Raw genomic sequence first — 19,375 nt, 5'->3', positions numbered from 1 at the left:
TGAAGACACCAACAGCAGACCGAGGAGACCTCGGTAACCAATGGTAGGCACAGCGAGCGCAATTGTTCCAGAATTGGTATTACCTCCTGAGCTTGCTGAACTGAACACCATGATGGGGCGGAGGAGAGGTGAGTAGGAGCACCTTTTTGGAACGGCATAGGTTAAGGGATAGAACAGGCTTTTCCTTTTCGATCTGTGAAGGTAATGAAGCAGCTCCTTGACCCAAAAAGCCTTCTTGCATCTCTTAGGCAGCTGAGTTGGCTTCACCGTGTGCCTCATGACTGTCTCTGCTCAAGATGTTCTTATTCATGTCCTTCCATTTATTTGGACTTGCTATTCATCTTCCCAAGATACCAGGTCACTCCTGGAAAACGCAGTCCTGCTCCTTGAGAGAAAAAAGGGCCTTCTTTCTCTTCCCAAGTCGCAACAACAGTGCTTTCGCAGTATTTGAGCCAGTCTGGTGGGAGGGATGGTATCAATCTTCCAGAGAACCTATCCCTGGTTTTGCAGTCTTCTCTTTTGCAAGGGCGTCCAAGTTTCATTTTTTATGAGTCAACAATGGTTCTAAACCACTGGCTAACAGGCGCAGTGTAGGAAAGTGCCCCTTTTTTACATGGTCACCCCCACTTTGTGCTTGGTAAATAATGTGATTTCGACTGAAAGTGCACTGGGTTCCTTCTAACCAGCTCCCCATTGTCAGAGCTTTTTACCAACACTGTAATATTGTTTTCCCTTTAGCACCCTCTGTAAGTCCCTAGTAAATGGTACCCCTGGTACCTAGGGCCTGAGGTACTAAAGAGATTCCCGAAGGTCCGCAGCAAGAATTGTGCCAACCTAAGGGACCCCTCACTGTGTGCCATGTCCCCTAACACTGCATGTGATATTTGTAAGTCACCCCTACAGCAGGCATGCCAGACCTAAGGCAGGGTGCTAAATATTACATGTGAGGGTATACCTGCATGAGCAGATGTGCCCCAGTGCTGGTCAGTCCTATTATTGCCAGTGCAAGTGGACAGGGAAGTCATTTTGAAACATGTGCTGGACACTGGTGAAACTGACTTCCCCAGCTACACAATGGCTTTGCTGAAAATGTGGATGTTTGGTATCAGACATCTCATATTGATAAACCCACACTGATTCCAGTGATTGATTTACCAGTGCATGCACCCAGAGGGCAGCTTAGATGTGCCCCCTGAAAACCTACCAGCCTCTGGTGTCCTTGCATACTGGTCTCAAGCTAGCCTGGCTGATGAGGGGTGTTACCTCGAAACCGGTCCCAGGATGCTTGTTTCCGGTCCAGGGAAGATCTGGCTTGGCAGTTCGAGCTGGACTGTTCCCATGAGGAACAGAGACAAGACTGATTTGCATATGGCTGGGTCTGAACTGGGGTGGCGAATTGAGATAAAGAATGATGATGGATTCAACCCAGATCTGTGACTGGGGCTGAGTGTCTGAAACATTTAAGCGCTCTGTCCACCATCTCCTTCTGTTTACTAGTTGTAGCCAGCCTGCCACCCGAGACGCTGGTCTGACCTTCGCGGGTGAGAGCATATGCTCTCAGGAGACCCAGAACAAAAGCCTGTCCGGGAAGAGGGTATAACACCCCCTCCCATAGAATGACCTGATGATTAGCCTCCTTAGGCCGGCGAGCTTCAAAAAAGCTGCCACCTTTGGAATGCGAATCTGGCTCCCCTCACAGGAGAGGAAACCACCCCCCTGTCCAGAGCCCCCTTGGCACCTGGACAGGTAGGAAAATTAGCTATTCGGGTAGGCGTGCCACCCCCAGGCTAGTACCAGCCCTAATGTGGATTACTGTGAGGTGTACACAATTTTTCAGAAGAAGGCATCTTTGTGGTGGCATACTTAGAAATTCTGGGATCGGGTTATGACCACTTGCCAGAGGAAGTGGATATATGGAGGCATGCTGATCCAAAGGGTCAGTAGCCCTAACACCCCTAAATTCAGTATTTAGGGCAGCCCCTGGTACAGAGAAGCAGATCCTGACTAAGAAGAGAGAGGACACCAAAGAACTGCAGAAGCAGAGATGAGAGAAGAAGCAGATGCCCTGATACCAACCCTGATGGCCTGTCTGCATTCCGTGTCGAAAACTGCACCCAAGTTCACTCGTCCTGCAGCTGTGACTCCAGAACCTTTGGTGGAATGCCTGTCTTTGTAAAAGACCAAGACCTTCTGGGAACAGCAGGCCTGTTCCCCCTTTATTCTGCAGGAACCCCAAAAGTAAAGACTCTAAGGTTTACGGAACTGCCAAAAGCCGACACCTGAAGCTACCACTCCACCTGTCGTATCCGAGTTGAAGTGGGCTACCGGTATCAACAAGGACCCCCAACCTTCCAGAGATTGAGTCCATCGTGGTTTCACCCCTTGTGGACTCCCTAACGTCACCTGCAGCCTCTGCACACATGCCCCCTCGACTGCTCCTTTTAAGAAAACCCGACCCTTCAAGAGACCTCTACATCCGTCGGTTCCGGGCTGTGGAGAAGAGGACCCCAGGTGTCCCCACGTGCCTGAGCATCGCAAACCTTAATCTCCCCTGTTTGTTCACCCCAACTGGCCTTCCACATAGAGCCTGCAGCCTCTTTCCACAGTGACTGACCTCCATAGAAACCCATTGGGTTCCTGAAGCTGTTTTGCACCCTGCACCCGGCCACCCTCATGCCGCTGGTGGTGTACTATATCTTATAAAGATCCAGCTTCCTACATGCAGTATTTATAGCTCTCTGGTGGTTTAGGTGGGCTGCTAGAGTAGGGTGTCTGCATTTTGAAAGCCAGTATCCAGGACTTTCCCTAACAAATTAATTGACCGCATTCAACATAATAGAAAACACATTAAGGAAAATTAAATGCATACATTTTTATCTATGTTTACTAAATTGCTGTCTTTGAGGGGCTGTTGCGATTTATACAACAAAGCACTTGAAAATGTGCCTCTGTGTTCAGTTGATTATCTCTCAAAATTGGAACGTGAGCTAAATTTACTGAAATTTGCCGGAACGGATGGTAAAAACTGGGCTTATCTCAGCAAATCCGGGAAGCCTCGTCACCTGAAAATGGAAATAGCCAGAGGGTCTGCCACTTTTACAATTATATGGTCTTTTCCGGTTCTGGAAGAGAGATCTTTTGCTTGCTAGATTTTATGGCTTCTTCTGTAGTGTCCCCCAAAAAGACCAGTACAGACTGAGCCAGCTGTGACGCTTAAGACGTTCAAAGACTCTTTGCTATGTTGCCTCAGGAGTTGGCTACAACATAGGAATCGGAATGGTTGACTCTCACCCATGGATCTGAAAACCTACACTGGGTAAAAAGGAATTAGCTAGACTTGCCCCATCCAAAAAGGTTCAGGAGGTGGACAGATAGTGTATGTGTAGGCTGAAATGTTCAAGATGGATCACAAATTCTTTAAAAGGAGACCACCAAGTTGTGAAAGAGTATTTTTTCTCTTTCTTTTTCTCTGTCTCTTAGACCTCATCACGCCTCAGATTGTAAACCTCACATTCCCAAATATAGAACAACTATCCTTGCATATCCCAGGCAGGAGGAAGGCAAATTACCCCAGATATGTGAACTAAAAATACAGTTTACAGAGAAAAGCTGACAGGGAGAACCCAAAGGTGTTCTGGTAAAATACCATTGCCCTTGCTTATAATCTCCGTGCCACCACATGAGTCCCCATAAGGCATAGGTTGAGAAGGCAGTAGTCACTCTCATTTAGAATAAGGGTACTCTTTGGGTATTGTCTGATTTCAATGGTGTGAGATGGGACAACACACAGGGAGTGCCTCCAGTAGGCTCACTGGGAGATGAAACCAGTACTGTCTAGAAAAATAAGGGCAGTGCCACAAAGCCATGTGTTGATTTCCAACACTGTGGCCTCTCCTTCTTGATTTCAGAAATGTGTCCACCCTGCACTTGATCTTCTATCTGCTAGTGTCGTTCACTCCTAAAATTTTCTTCTGTTTTCTGAGGTAGCTCAATGCTGGGCACCTTCTTTGGGTCTCTTTGACGCTGCCATCCCAGACTCAAACTTCGCAGTTCTGGGCTCTTTCCCTTGGCACTACGGGCCTAATTTAGAGTTTGGTGAATGGGTACTCTATCACAAATATGGCAGAAGTCCTGTCCACCGAGTTACAAGTGCAATAGGATATAATGGACTTCTAATATGGCGGAAAGGCTATCAGTCACATGTGATGGAGTAACCCAAACGCTGTACAAGGACTAAGTCTGCTCTTTTACCCTGCACGGTGGGCCACTCCATTCTCTGCTCTTTATAGGTTGTGGGCCAATCTCTGTGACTGTTTCCTTTGGTCGGTATGGCCTCTACCTCTGACGTTTCTTTTTAATATAGGGTTACCTCCATCCTGTTCACTGAACCATCGAAATCCCTTGACTCATAGGTCAGAACCATCCTCCAACACAATGTGATCACACTTAAATTGTAATGTTGGTAAATGGGAGGTCCTCGTGGTTTTTGGTAGTTTTGGCAGGTATTTTTCCTTACCTAACTTTCTATCTTGGTTACCTGTGTCTTCAGTGGACCCCGAAGGATGATTTGGCTGCTCTCAAGATTCATGCAAAATGTGACGATGTTATGAGACTGCTTCTGGGGGAGCTGGGCCTGGAAATTCCAGACTATGATAGGTGAGTACCTCCCTCTCTGTTGTCTGTGGCTGTGCATGTTGTCTGTTAATTTCTATTCATTTTGTTCTTTTGAAGTGTTCATTTACCTTGTTTAACTCTCGTGCTGCTTCTAGCTCAACTCTATAGTACCTACTGAGCCTTCAGTGTGCTGCCCATAAACAAACTGTGTGTTTGACATACTGTATCTGGTTTCTACCTCTTCTCTGTATTGCCTTCGATGTCTGCTGTATGAAGCCTCTGTAACTCACTTTTATCTGTCTCTTTCTGTTTGTGTGGTACCAGTATGCATGCACCTTCTGCATCCACTGTGTGCTGCCATCATAACTACCTCTGGTGCTCTTAATGTTTGTGCTGCAGTGCTCCTCCCCGGATCTAGGCTTGCAATTTAGCCATGTGGAGTATTCTTGTTCGTGAAGGCTGTCTCTTCTTATAATCCTGGTACACACCTTTCTGTTTTGCTGCCCACTTCTTTATGGGTTATGCCTTTTTAGGTCGAGGACCGTCCGGTCTGCCGAAGGCAGATCCGGAAGTCGGAGATTTAATGATTCTTAGAGTGGCTATTTAGCCCGCCTCTCTTTTTGCTTCTCCATTGGCTGGCTTCCTAAACGGAGGCCAGCCATTGGAGGAGAGAGCCGTCCCTCCAAATAGGCTCCGTCTTTTTCAGATTCGGGGGCGTGTTCCGTGCTGTTCTTTCCACTTTTTAGCCACGCCCTTTTTCGAACAGCAGGAACACGCCCCCGAATCCGAAAAAGTTTCGAAGCTTCCATCCGCCATTTTTTCGCTATCGTCTGGCCGTGAGGATCTTCTTGCTGTTGTGCGTCGAGTGCATGAATGCGACTGGCGTTTTCCATGAAGCTGTTGCACCTTCCGCAGGTCGGTGCAGCTCGTTGCCGGGTGAAGGGCCTGGGGTGCTCAGGGCCCGGGGTGTTCCCGGAGCGCGAGGGCACAGCGGTTCCTCGCCCGCCCTCTTCTCTCGTCCCACCAGGAAGCACAGGGCTGTCCGGGCAGCGAGGCCTGCTCTGCGCACCGAGGCCTGGCGCCCACCTCTGGAGAGGCCGGACGGGGGGCAGAGGTGCGGGAGGGAGGGAGAGGCAGCGGACCCCTATCCCGGCCTGGACAGCTGCTACCCAACAACTGTACGGGTACTGCACGGAACGGAACGCAAGGAAAGCCCCCACCATGTACAGTCCAGTGGGGATTGAAACTTCGCAGGCCACCGATTATCCCCCGCGCGCCTCCCCGCAGTCCTCTGGGCGCTATGCGAACGGCCAGGGAGGCCGTGTAGATTATTCCTCTTGTAAAGACAGCAGCAGCGCGTCCAGGCAGCTTGTAAAGGAGAAACAGGGTGAAATCCGGCGAGAGGGCCAGGGGAGTATGCCTCCCTGCCAGGCCCCCTCCGGCTGCTTACCATTGCTCCCTTCTGATCCTGTACAGCCGGGGTCCCGGGATGCTCGTTGCCTTCCAGGCTCCAAGCTGCCCCGTGCCCAGAGAGGGCCTCTCTTACCAAGCCTGCCCCGGTCTGCGGTTCTTGAAAACTTTTTCGCTCTCCCTTCTTCTTTTCCTGTGTCTTGGAAAGCAGCGCAAGGGACTGGGCAGCCAGAGGGAGGGAGGCGCATTCCAGAGCAGGAGAATTTGGAGTATGATCAGGGCGAGTCCTGCTCCGGCAGCAGCAGTCCCGCCCTTCACGCGGCACACAGGCGGGTCAGACCTCACTCTCTGGGTGTCTCAGTACTGGGGAGGACCCCAACACGCTCGTTCTCACCTGGATCAATGCACATTAGACAAAATGTACTGCTCCAGACCCCCTCCCCATAATAGTTATTTGACTCACTCAACCTCCTGAGCTTCCTCCCTCCCTCTCACTGTATGCCTAATTATAATGTTGTGCTGGTATCTTTATGCATCCTTATCTCCTGCTATGTAATGCAACTCTTTTTCCTTTGTGTATGCAAACCGCTCTGATACCCCCGTGTCTAGCTAGCGCTATATAAAACGTATAGAATTGAACATAACATCAGGCCACTTACCGTCCATACTCACGGGCAGGGGACCTTTCAACCTTTCTGTGCAGAACACACGTCCCGCATGTGCTAGATATGTAATGAGAGGCGTTCGGTGGTCCCACCCAAATCAGTGTCTTCCCGGGGCACGCGGGCATCGGCCGCATGACTGACTTTTCTCTGCTGTGCCCAGCATCTGGAGACAGACTGACGCAGAGCACATAGCGCCTCACAATGGTGCATCTGTTGGCGCTGCAGGTACACAGACGCAGCCACTCTCACAGTGCGGACACAGAGTTGAGAGGACCGAAATACATTTACAGCTGGGCTGTAAAACTTGCAATGAGGCATCAGGAATACGTGCACTAAAGATGCAAGAGCGGCTATCCGAGGCGGAGAGGTGTGTATATATTAACAAAACGACATGCTTATAGGCAGGGGTCAAAATTAAATTAAACGCATGAAAACCTATGCTGCTCACTCTTCCAACATGCGACTATGTGTGATAATTTCTAGGTTGGTGAAGTCTGCCACACTCTGTAAATTGTATGTGCACGTGAAACTGGTAGTATTTCTCGGGTAAAATTACAGGAGTATGTCACACTGCCCCCTGCTGCCACGTGCCATCTTCTGTCACAGAGAGCCGGCAGGATTATTGGGGAAGTAGTGGATCTCTCTGGTAAAATATGCAAAAAAAAAGCTAATGCCAATAGAAATGACAATGCCATTTATTTAGGGATACAAAAATGATAAAAAAAATAATGAGCAATACCAATAGCTCTACCTATAATATTGCCGAGACCATTGCATTGTAAATGCTTGTTTTACATTTGTGCTTTACTCTCAATGCATTTTGTAGCTGCTCAACTATGTGTGCTGGTCTGTACCTTTGTTTGTGCTGTCTCTTTATGCCTATGTGCTGCCCTTTTTATATTGTTTTGTACTGTACTTCAGCCCATATTGTTCTGGAGTGCTGTTCCTTCCTCCTTTTGCTTGTGTTTTACCCCCTCCCTTCATCTGTGATCATCCAACTCCTTCCTGTGAGCATCCGTCACTCAATTCTTTTGTTCTTCCCAGCACTGTTTTGGTGTGCTTTTCCAACTTTTTTGTGCTTCCCAAACACTGCCCTTCGTGGTTCCTCATTTCTTTCTTGTGCGATTTGTAAAGGTTTTTTGCTGATCTTTGTGTCATCAATGGGTACTGCCATTTCTGTAGCACTGGATTTCTACATTTGTGTTTCTGCAAATGTGGATCTGTAATCAGTGCTGTTAATCCTTGACAAACTAAAAAGCTCTATTGGTTTAGATCTAAAAGATTTAAAATAAAATATTTGATGCAATTGTCACTCTAATGGGGTAAACACTGTACAAATACCAAAACACTCCGTAATAAAGAAGGCAAGGGGGGAACTAGGAGAATTAGGCCATCTGGCGTCACGCCCTGCAGGAGAAGTGACCAGAAATACCAAAGTGAAACCCAGTCAGTTAGTGCTCTGCCCAGAGTCAAACTATGTCTCTATGGATCGAGTACTGTATCTGTGTGTTCGAGGCATGTGGGCTGCTGAATTCATATCTGTGCATAGATCGCCGCCTAGTGTTGGGTCCGGATGTTTGCACGTTGTTGTCCTGGAAGAGTCTTCGAAGTATCACGAGATAGGTGACTCCTCCCCTGGACCACAGTGCGCATGGGCATCTTCTCCATCCTTAGATTGTTTTTTTCCACCATTGGGTCCGGATGTGCTTATCTTAGCTCAAGTTAGGAAAATTTAGTTTAAGGCCAAAAGGCCTTTAGTTTTCGTCGGTACTGTTCCCGTTCGGTATCGACTGCTTTCTTAATTAGTTTAGAAACTTCTTCCAGCCTTTCGGATCCGTTTGGTCCGAACATCGACCTTACATCGACGATGGAATCGAGGACCCCATTCAAACGGTGTCCTGTATGCCACGCCAAATACCCACACATCGACGTCCACCCGGTATGCAACAAATGTCTCTCACCGGATCACGACGAATCGAAATGTATGGCCTGTGCCCGATTCCGATCGAAGAAGACTCTCCAGAATCGACGGGCAGCGAGATTAGAAGCGCAGCAATCGGCGCCTGCCCTGGCCAACATCTTCAGCACCGAGGACGAGGATGTTGAGAGCGTGGAAGAAGTAAACTCCAGCCCCGCTTCCGAACACGATTCCCGATCGGAAGACGCCGATGAAGTGCTTTTTCACAGGGAAGAAGCCGTCGACGAGGTAGGAGACTACGATGAGGCCTTTGGGGCCGAAGAAGATAGCTCTAGCGAAGAGCCAGGCCTACCCGTCGATACGGAGGCCGTCAAAGTGTGTCATTCTACGGCTCAGGTCAAGGGATCGCCTCCGGGCCTTACCCGAGATCAATCCCAAAGTTCTTCGGCCCCGCCTTCGGGCCCGGCCTCGAACATCCAGCACGAGCCATTATTACCAAAGACGACTGGATTCCCTTCAACGAAACCGAAACCAATCGTCGCACCAGTTCCACCGAAAACAAAAGTGAAACTGGCCGTGATCGGCTCGAAGCCCTCGAAGACCTCCACTCCTTCGACGCCAACACAGACCATCGGCTCCAAACGCACTAAGAGGGATTTCGGCGCCGAACTCGCTGCAGCGGATATCGGTACCGACCCGAAAAGGAAGGCCCTTGGTCCCACAAAAGCACCTCGGCCCCTGGCACCGAAGCAGTCGGCCCCGACCACCAAAGTCAAAATGGCCGCTCCATCTGAGTCCACTTCGAAAACGGCGGCACACGCCAAGTCATCGACTCCGACGACCGCTGATACCTCTCTTCGGATCGATGACCCTGTGGCTCCAAAGCAGTCGACGCCTACCTCCACGGTACCGACCGGCACCAAAGAACCTTCGGCGTTCTCGGTGCGACAAGTCGCGGCGTCGTTGCAACGCATCAGGGAACGGGCAGCCCTCCGATCCACGTCGGGCCCCGACACGAACAAGGCTCCAAAAGCACCCTCGGCACCCACCAACATCACTTTTGGTTTGCCGCCATCCACGGCGCCGAAGATGTTCGAGATCCGAACACGTGTCCGCCAGACACAGTCCCCATCTACTGGACACTCCCCTTCTGAGCCTTCACAGCCACAATTCATCGACGCCGACACTGGCAGACTGATGCTCCGCAAACGGAAGATCACGCCAGAGAAGGCCTTGGACTCCTACAGAATACCTCTGAAGCACAAATTGCCAGCAGAGTCAGAACCGGTTCTGTATGAACGCTTGCACACCTCCTATCAGGATCCCCAGTCCTTTTCTCCTACGCCCTCCGAAACAGACGCGATGGAGGACTACATGGGTGATGATACCACCTACCCTAGGGATATCGATCCTGAAGAGCAGCAGGACCCAGATCAAGCATGGGATGACCCTACAGACCAGGGTACCGCGACAGATACCCAGAACACGTAGCTTTACGGCGCCAAAACATCTCCCACAGAGGACACTGCTGCCTTTAATGCCCTCATAGAACGTGCTGCCGCCAATCATGGAGTACAACTCCACTCTGACACGGTTGAGGAAGACTTCTTAGTGGACACTTTCGCCTCCTCCGAGAGGACTGTCAAAACTTTGCCCATGGTGAAAGGTGTTCTCAAACCTGCAAAGGACATTTTCAAAGAAACAACCAGGGCACGGGTGCTAAACCCCAGGTTTTAAAAAAAATACAAACCTGCGCCCGAAGACCCTATGTACATTAGAGGTCAGTTACCTCTGGACTCCATGGTGGTTGCTAACGCTCGCAAACGAGCCCACTCGCAAACAACAGGTGATGCTCCTCCCCCAGACAAGGAGTCCAAGGTGCTGGAGACCTCAGGCAAGAGAATTGCAGCTCAAGCAGCAAACATCTGGCGCATTGCCAATACACAGGCCCTCCTGGCCCGCTATGATCGTTCACACTACGACACGCTAGAATCACTACTCCAGCATCTGCCAGATGAATACAAAGAGGCAGCGGAGCTCCTCATCAGAGAGGGACAACTCCTTACCAACGCATCCATTAAGTGCGCACTGGATGCTGCCGACACAGCAGCAAGGGCAATTAACACCAGCGTCATGTTACGCCGACACGCTTGGTTAAGAATCTCCGGATTCAAACCAGAGATTCAAAACAACATCCTGAATCAGCCAGTCAACCCCGACTACTTATTCGGCCCAGAAGTTGACACCACCTTAGAAAAAATAAAGAAAGACACTGACACTGCGAAGTCAATGGGGGCTCTGCAAACGCAGCAATTTCGTAGTGGCTCCTTTCGTCGCCCCGGGAATAGGGGAGCAGCTAGAGGCCAGGGGTCACAGCAGCAATACACTAAAGGGGACACACAGAGTACCTACGATAAAACCAACAGAGGTGGATATCGTGGCTCCAGCACCAAGGGCAGAGGACGTGGTTACGGCAACACCAGGTCCTCACCCAAAAACAAACAGTGACGCCCTCTCCCTTCCCCCCGACCACATAACACCTGTCGGGGGAAGACTCCAGCGGTTCCTGTCCACGTGGAAAACCATCTGGAACTGATGGCAATCTTCCTCGCCATGAAGGCATTCAAAGTACACTTGTGCAACAAAGTCGTGTTGATCCGGACGGACAACATGACTGCCATGTACTACATACAGAAGCAGGGAGGAACATACTCTCCACAGTTGTCTCATCTGGCTCAGAGCATGTGGAAGTGGGCCATTCAGAGGAACATATTCCTCATGGCGGAACACCTCCCCGGCAAGGACAACCAGATGGCGGATCTGCTCAGCAGACACAGCCACCAGATGCACGAGTGGGAGCTACACCCATCAGTACTCCAACCGTACTTCCAACAGTGGGGTCACCCAGAGATAGACCTATTTGCCACAAACGAAAACGCAAAATGCCAAAGCTTTGCCGCCGGGTTCCCACATCCACAGTCGCAGAGCAATGCGATATGGATGAACTGGTCCGGCAGATTTGCGTACGCTTTTCCCCCAGCGCCATTAATACTGCTGGTGGCACGCATACTGCGACAGTACTCACTGACACTCATCCTAGTTGCTCCAACGTGGGCGCGCCAGCCATGGTACACCACCTTTCTGGAACTTTCCGTGGTGCCGCATCAAAGGCTGCGGATAAAACCTGCACTTTTAACGCAGAGCCATGGCGAAATTCAGCACCCAGATCCGCAACAGCTGAACCTGGCAATCTGGCTCCTGAAGTCTTAGAGTTTGGCTACCTAAACCTGCCACCTGACTGTATGGAGATCATCAAGGAGGCCAGGAGACCCACTACCAGAGCTTGCTATGCAGCTAAATGGAAGAGGTTTGTCATTTACTGCACCAACAATAACATTAAACCGCTAGACGCATCCATTCAAAACATAATCTGTTACCTCTTACACCTATACCGATGCAATCTGGCATACACCTCAATACGTATCCATTTAACCGCAATAGCAGCCTATCTCCAAAACAGGCAGCACCTCTCTTTATTCAGAGTGCCTGCCATCAAAGCCTTCTTGGAAGGACTTAAACGAGTAATTCCCCCAAGCCACCCACCAGCACCGGTGTGGAACCTCAACTTGGTCCTCACCAGACTGATGGGTCCACCCTTCGAACCTCTCCACTCATGTGAGATTCAATTCCTCACCTGGAAAGTAGCTTTCCTAGTAGCAATCACTTCGTTAAGAAGAGTTAGTGAACTCCAGGCACTAACCATTCAAGAGCCATTCATACAGGTTCACGCAAACAGGGTCGTACTACGTACCAACCCCAAATTCATGCCTAAAGTAATATCGCAGTTCCACATGAATCAAACTATTGAACTGCCTGTTTTCTTTCAAAATCCACAAAATGTCGCTGAGAGAATGCTCCATACACTAGATGTAAAGAGGGCCCTCATGTACTATATAGACAGAACTAAGGACTTTAGGAAGACAAAACAACTTTTCGTTGCCTTTTCTCCACAACACAAGGGCAACCCCATTTCCAAAGCAGGTATAGCCAGATGGATCGTTAAATGTATTCAAATTTGCTATCAAAAAGCTAAACGCACATTAACGATTCCCCCACGAGCCCACTCAACACAGAAGTTAGGGGCGTCCATGGCTTTCCTGGGAAACATTCCTTTACAGGAAATATGTAGAGCAGCCACATGGTCCACTATACATACATTTACCAAACACTACTGCGTAGATGTACACTCAAAACAGCAGGCAGCTGTAGGACAGGCTGTTCTCAAAACTCTTTTTCAGACTGCTGCAGCTGGCACTGGTAGCCGCCGCTAATAGGAGGTACTGCTATGTATTCTATGCACAGATATGAATTCAGCAGCCCACATGCCTCGAACTGAATATGCTACTTACCAGTATGCATCTGTTCTTGGCATGTAGGTCTGCTGACATTCATATCGCCCACCCTCCTCCCCGGCGCCTGTGGCAGCTGCAGCTCTCAGAATTACTGTATAGCATGGTCATCACTTACTGTATCTACTCCATCATTGCCACAATGGCGAAAAACAATCTAAGGATGGAGAAGATGCCCATGCGCACTGTGGTCCAGGGGAGGAGTCACCTATCTTGTGATACTTCGAAGACTCTTCCAGGACAACAACGTGCAAACATCCGGACCCAACACTAGGCGGCGATCTATGCACAGATATGAATGTCAGCAGACCTACATGCCAAGAACAGATGCATACTGGTAAGTAGCATATTCAATCCTTTGGGCTTGTTCAATGTGAACATTTCACAAAAATGTGAGGTAAGTTCTCACACACCTACCCAGGTGTCATGCTTCATCGTTCAGCTTCCTCATTTGCCATCAATGGTTCTAATGGCGCATGGGCTTTTTTTAAAAAAAAGAAAGTACTATAGAGTTCTTTGGATAGGAACAAAGACCACGCTATACGCAAAAGTCCATGATCCAGGGAAGAGCAAATTATCCTCCTGAAGGCAGCGGTTACATCCAAGGCAGAAAGGATTGGTCCATGAATATTTGCCAAAGGATCCGAGGAGGAGTAAGGAGAGAAAACAACGTGTTGCCGGCAGATGCTGGCGGCAAAGTCCTTCCTGGGCAGGAACCAGGAAAGAAACCAAGCGAGGAGGAACCGGTGGGCGGCATCTAAATACTCGCCTGCCGAGTGCCGATCCCAAGACCTCAACCGTGGCTGTCCCCCCCGACACCACCCCAAGACAGTGGAAGGAGGCACCAGTAGCCAGAAGGACAAACCAAATGGTAAATATAAACCAAAGAAGAAATGCACAAACCAAAAACCCCCAGAAAACACAGACCTTAGCCTGCCCCCTAAGGTACTACCTAAACACAGGACATGACAGTATTAGCCTGTTCAGCCTTCTCTAAGCTGGTGCTACGGATAGTCTTTCCCAAGTTCAAAGCGACTACAAGGAACTGGCCTTCGTGGACAAGTTCCTGTTCTCTTCTTGGGGGAGCCGTGTTTCTTAGCTCGCCACAAACCCTATATACATACCAATTACTACTCAGAGAAGTGAGCGACTCAAACTATTAGGGATTGAATGGAGTTTACACATGCAAGTCAGTACACCTCACTAGGGTACCTTTATTATTACACGTGCCTCTGTACTAGTAATTCTGCCTCCGCCATGCTACCAGCCGTTCGCTTATGATTTCAGTGTGTCTTCCTCTTTCACTCAGCCCTTTTTCACTCACTGCTCCCCTAAACTTTATTGCTTGTCTGTTCATTTGAAAATGTATGGGTCTTTCCTACAACTCACTTAAAATTCTCTTGACCTGCAGCCACTTTCATTCTCACTGTTTCTGGCCAGGTGAGTCAAAGTGTACATTTCCTTTGGAAATCTAAACTTCATGTGTTTGCTTTTGTCTGACAGATTAAAAGATCCAATATTCTCACTGGCTGTACCCCTGAGGCCTGATGAAGAAACCACTCACAGTCGAAAGTTGTTGGTGTCCCCCCTGAGGCAAGAGGAGTCTCAGCAAGGATCAGAGGGCACTCTGGAGTCTTCTCCAGAACCCACAGTACTGAGTGGAGGCTGGTTTGGTAGAGGCTACGCCAAAGGCACGAAGAGAAAGAAACTGGTCTGACTGGGTGCAAACACATGCTGGAAGTACAAGCAACCTGGTTTTTTGCGCTGGGAGCCCTAATGCAGGCAGTTGTATGGTGCAACAGATGATGAATTATGGGCTTCATTGTTCAGCCTTGTGATAGTGCAGTGCCACTCATTTGGCTCAGTACAGTGGCATGAGATCCACACCACTACAAGGTTTTCCTTGCATTGTGATAAGTTTGTTATTCTGCAGCTGTTTGAAGAATTCTAGCTGCGGGGCTGTGATTTTTTTTCAGATGGCTTTTTCATGGTATGTAAGATTGTGAGACTGTCGTTAACCAACGCTAGAGGTAGTCTTGGCTATGGAATTTCCTAGGAGGACGTTGGTGAAGAAGCATGGACTCTTAAGATTGGAAAACGTGGGCAGTCCAAGCCACCATCATCTAAAATATTTTTTGACTTTTTGACTGTTGTGGAATGTTAAGTCCAACCCCCCAACAAATGACTATGGATGAAATGGTGACTGAGCAGGGCTGGGATACTGTTTAGGAAATCCCAGGTGACTTGTAGGGGCCCTTTAGAATTTTTTAATATAGAACGTTCTCATCCCAGAGATCTGTGCACAACTTGGAAATAATTCTGGTTGAAGCCATATGTCAGGGACTCAGTTTTTGATGAATAGTTTACTGAGCTGTAGACATAATCTTCTGAAGACTGCTTGCCTTCATGTGGTATAATACTTCTGCACTCTCTTTTCTGAAGATTGTCATTCCCCCGATAACTTCCCATTTTAGAACTTCTGGCATTCTGTGCTCTAAAATAAGTTAAAGGCCTCTGATGCAAGGACTCTGGGAAGGGATGTAGTGGGGTGGGGGGCGGTCTACTGTGGTATCCAATCTTAATAGCACTGTTGTCCTTGACTAAAGGTTTTGTATATTTCTAATAAAATATTTTTTTAAGTATCTGAGTGATGCAGTTGTGTTCTGAAAGTAGGCAAAGTAGTGAATGTGACAAAAGTAATGTTAGATGTTGTGTGCCAAAAACTGTTTTTGTTTGAGAAATGGATTATGATTGACTGTAAGGCTTATCAATTTCCCCCCTTGACCAGGGAAGAGATCAGTGTTCACTGGCAGATCCAGCACACAGAAACTCCCATTCCTTGTTGCAGAAAGAAAAAAATTGTCACCACCTTATCCTCACTGCAAGTCTTCATTTAAGAAACTAATTGCAGAGAGATCCTCTTAGAGGAAGATGAAAGTATTCAACACAACACATCTGTGCAATTGATAAATATCTTGTGTACATGTACAACATTTGTATCCATTTCCTTTTAATGGCAATCTATCGGTAGTTTTAGAATTTATGTGGTATCTTGACCTAATCAAAATTTTAGCTAGTGATTGCAACTCCTGTGAGATCAGCAAGACTGTGAGATTCCATGAAATGGGGCCACTTCCTTCAATTGTTAATGACAACAGAAACTAGTACCGCAGGTTTTGTGACCTGAAACAACCCTCACCTTCCTCTGTCATTGTTACAGGAAGCAGGTTATCTCCCATCTTCTAGTGATTCTGCATGAAATAGCACCTACCTTCCCACGGTTTGCGCATAAATCGGACGCTCCCATCTTAACGTTCATAGGAACTAGACCCTCGCTTTACAGAAGTAATGAAGCCTAAAACAGGCCCTATCATCTTTCAATGTTTATGCCACATGAAAGAGGCTGTATGGTCTTATTTTATGTTAGGACAATAGATCATTTATATTATATTGTTCGAGGCATGTGGGCTGCTGAATTCATATCTGTGCATAGATCGCCGCCTAGTGTTGGGTCTGGATGTTTGCACGTTGTTGTCCTGGAAGAGTCTTCGAAGTATCCTGAGATAGGTGACTCCTCCCCTGGACCACAGTGCGCATGGGCATCCTCTCCATCCTCAGATTGTTTTTTTCCACCATTGGGTTCGGATGTGCTTAACTTGACTCAAGTTAGGAAAATTTAGTTTTCAGGCCAAAAGGCCTTTAGTTTTCGTCGGTACTGTTCCCGATCGGTATCGACAGTTTACTTGCTAGTTTAGCTACTTTAACAACTTTTTCGGATCCATTATATCCGACCATCGACCCTACATCGACGATGGAATCGAGGACCCCATTCAAGCGGTGTCCTGTTTGCCACGCGAAATATCCACATATCGACGTCCACCCGGTGTGCAACAAATGCCTCTCACCGGATCACGACGAATCGAAATGTATGGCCTGTGCCCGATTCAGATCCAAGAAGACTCTCCGGAATCGACGAGCCGCGAGACTTGAAGCGCAGCAAGCGGCACCGGCCCCGACCAACATCTTCAGCACCGAGGACGAAGATGTTGAAAGCATGGAAAACATACCCTCCAGCCCCGCTTCCGAACACGGTTCCAGATCGGAAGACGTAGATGAAGAGCTTTTTCACAGGGAAGAAGCCGACGATGAGGTAGGAGACTACGATGAGGCCTTAGGGGCCGAAGAAGGTAGCTCCGGTGACGAGCAGGGCCTACCCGTCCAAACAGAGGATATCCCAGTGCGTCAGTCTACGGCTCCGGTCGAGGGATCGCCTTCGGGCCTTACCCAAGATCAATCCCGCAGTTCTTCGGCCCCGGCCTCGGACATCCAGCGAGAGCCATTATTACCCAAAAAGACTGGTTTCCCTTCCACGAAACCGAAACCAATCGTCGCACCGGTTCAACAGAAACCGAAAGTGAAACTAACACTGGTCGGCTCGAGGACCACCACACCTTCGACGCCAGCCAAAACCGTCGGCTCCGACCGCACCAAAAGGGACTTCGGTGCCGAACTCGCTGCAGCCGATGTCGGCGCCGACCCAAAGAGAAAGGCCATCGGTACCGCCAAAGCGCCTCGGCCCCCGGCACCGAAACAATCGGCACCGACCACCAAGGTTAAAATGTCCGCTGCATCGCAATCCACCTCGAAAGCAGCGACTACGGTCCAATCATCGACGCCGTCGACAGCTACTACCTCTCCTCGACTCGATGACCCTGTGGCTCCAAAGAAGTCCATACCTACCACTACAGAACCACTCGGCGCCAAAGAACCGTCGGCGTTCCAGGTGCGACAAGTTGCAGCGTCCTTGCAACGCATCAGAGAAAAGGCAGCCCTCCAGGCCACGTCGGGCTCCGAGACGAAAAAGGCTCAAAAGGCACCTTCGGCACCAACCAACATCACCTTTGGTTTGCCGCCATCCACGGCGCCGAAACTATTCGAGATCAGAACACGTGTCACCCAGACAAGGTCCCCATCTACTGAACACTCTCCTACTGGGACATCACCGTCCCACTTCATCGAAGCCGACACCGGCAGGCTCATGCTCCGAAAGCGGAAGATCACTTCCGAGCAGGCTTTGGACTCTTACAGGATCCCGCTAAAGCAAAAACTGCCGGTGGAATCGGAACCAGTTCTTTATGAACGCCTCCACACCTCTTACCCAGATCCACAGTCCTTCTCTCCGACGCACTCCGACACGGACGCATTAGAGGACTACATGGGTGACGACACCACCTACCCCAGGGATATGGACCCTGAAGGCCAGCAGGACCCTGATCAAGCTTGGGATGACCCTGTAGACCCAGGTGCCGCTATGGATACACAGGACACGCAGCTTTATGGCGCAAAAACGTCTCCCACAGAGGACACTGCTGCATTCAACGCCCTCATTGAACGTGCCGCAGCCAATCATGGAGTGCAACTCCACTCAGACACAATCGAGGACGATTTCTTGGTGGACACTTTCGCATCCTCAGAAAGGACTGTAAGGACTCTGCCCATGTTGAAAGGTGTCCTCAAGCCAGCAAAGGACATTTTCAAAGAAACCACCAGGGCACGGGTAATAAACCCCAGGATCGAGAAAAAATACAAGCCAGCACCTGGGGACCCTACGTACATTAGAGGCCAGTTGCCTCTGGACTCCATCGTAGTTGCTAATGCTCGCAAACGGGCACACTCGCAGACAACTGGTGATGCTCCTCCCCCGGACAAAGAGTCCAAGGTGCTAGAGACCTCCGGCAAAAGGATTGCAGCCCAGGCGGCAAACATATGGCGCATTGCCAATACACAGGCGCTCCTAGCTCGCTACGATCGCTCACACTATGACACGTTAGAGACCCTACTCCAACATCTACCTGACGAGTACAAAGAGGCAGCGGAGCTCCTCATCAGGGAGGGACAACTTCTCACAAACGCATCCATTAAGTGTGCACTGGATGCCGCCGACACAGCTGCGAGAGCAATAAACACCAGCGTCATGCTACGACGACACGCCTGGTTACGAATCTCCAGATTCAAATCTGAGGTTCAAAATAACATCCTCAATCAGCCGGTCAACCCCGACTACTTATTCGGACCAGAGGTTGACACCACCCTAGAAAAGATAAAAAAAGACACAGACACTGCAAAGTCAATGGGGGCTCTGCAAACGCAGACATTTCGTAGTGGCTCCTTTCGTCGCCCCGGAAATAGAGGAGCGTGTAGAGGACAGGGGTCACAGCAAACCTACAATAAAGCGGGCACACAAAGTACCTACGATAAAAACACCCGAGGTGGATATCGTGGCTCCAGCACAAAGGGCAGAGGACGCGGTTACGGCAATACCAGGTCCTCCCCCAAGAACAAACAGTGACGCCCTCTCC

The 19,375-nt window shown here is 49.3% G+C and overlaps 1 protein-coding gene across 3 annotated transcripts in view; it reads left to right on the top strand.

Annotated features, from left to right (window-relative positions):
• The window catches only part of SIRT7 (sirtuin 7), a 157,071-nt gene extending 141,411 nt beyond the window's left edge, over nt 1-15,660 (top strand). For all 3 annotated transcript variants that reach the window (XM_085617544.1, XM_085617543.1, XM_085617542.1), the window contains 2 exons: nt 4,550-4,656; nt 14,520-15,660. In XM_085617544.1, the coding sequence (XP_085473670.1) occupies nt 4,550-4,656; nt 14,520-14,733 (321 nt within the window). In that variant the 3' untranslated portion in view covers nt 14,734-15,660. The remainder of the gene's footprint in view (nt 1-4,549; nt 4,657-14,519) is intronic.
• The last annotated feature ends 3,715 nt before the right edge of the window (nt 15,661-19,375 follow it).

The sequence above is a fragment of the Triturus cristatus genome, chromosome 7 (assembly GCF_964204655.1).
Source record: "Triturus cristatus chromosome 7, aTriCri1.1, whole genome shotgun sequence".
NCBI classification, from domain to species: domain Eukaryota; kingdom Metazoa; phylum Chordata; class Amphibia; order Caudata; family Salamandridae; genus Triturus; species Triturus cristatus.
Note: the sequence above shows the minus strand (reverse complement) of the source record. Positions and strands in the feature narration are given on the sequence as shown.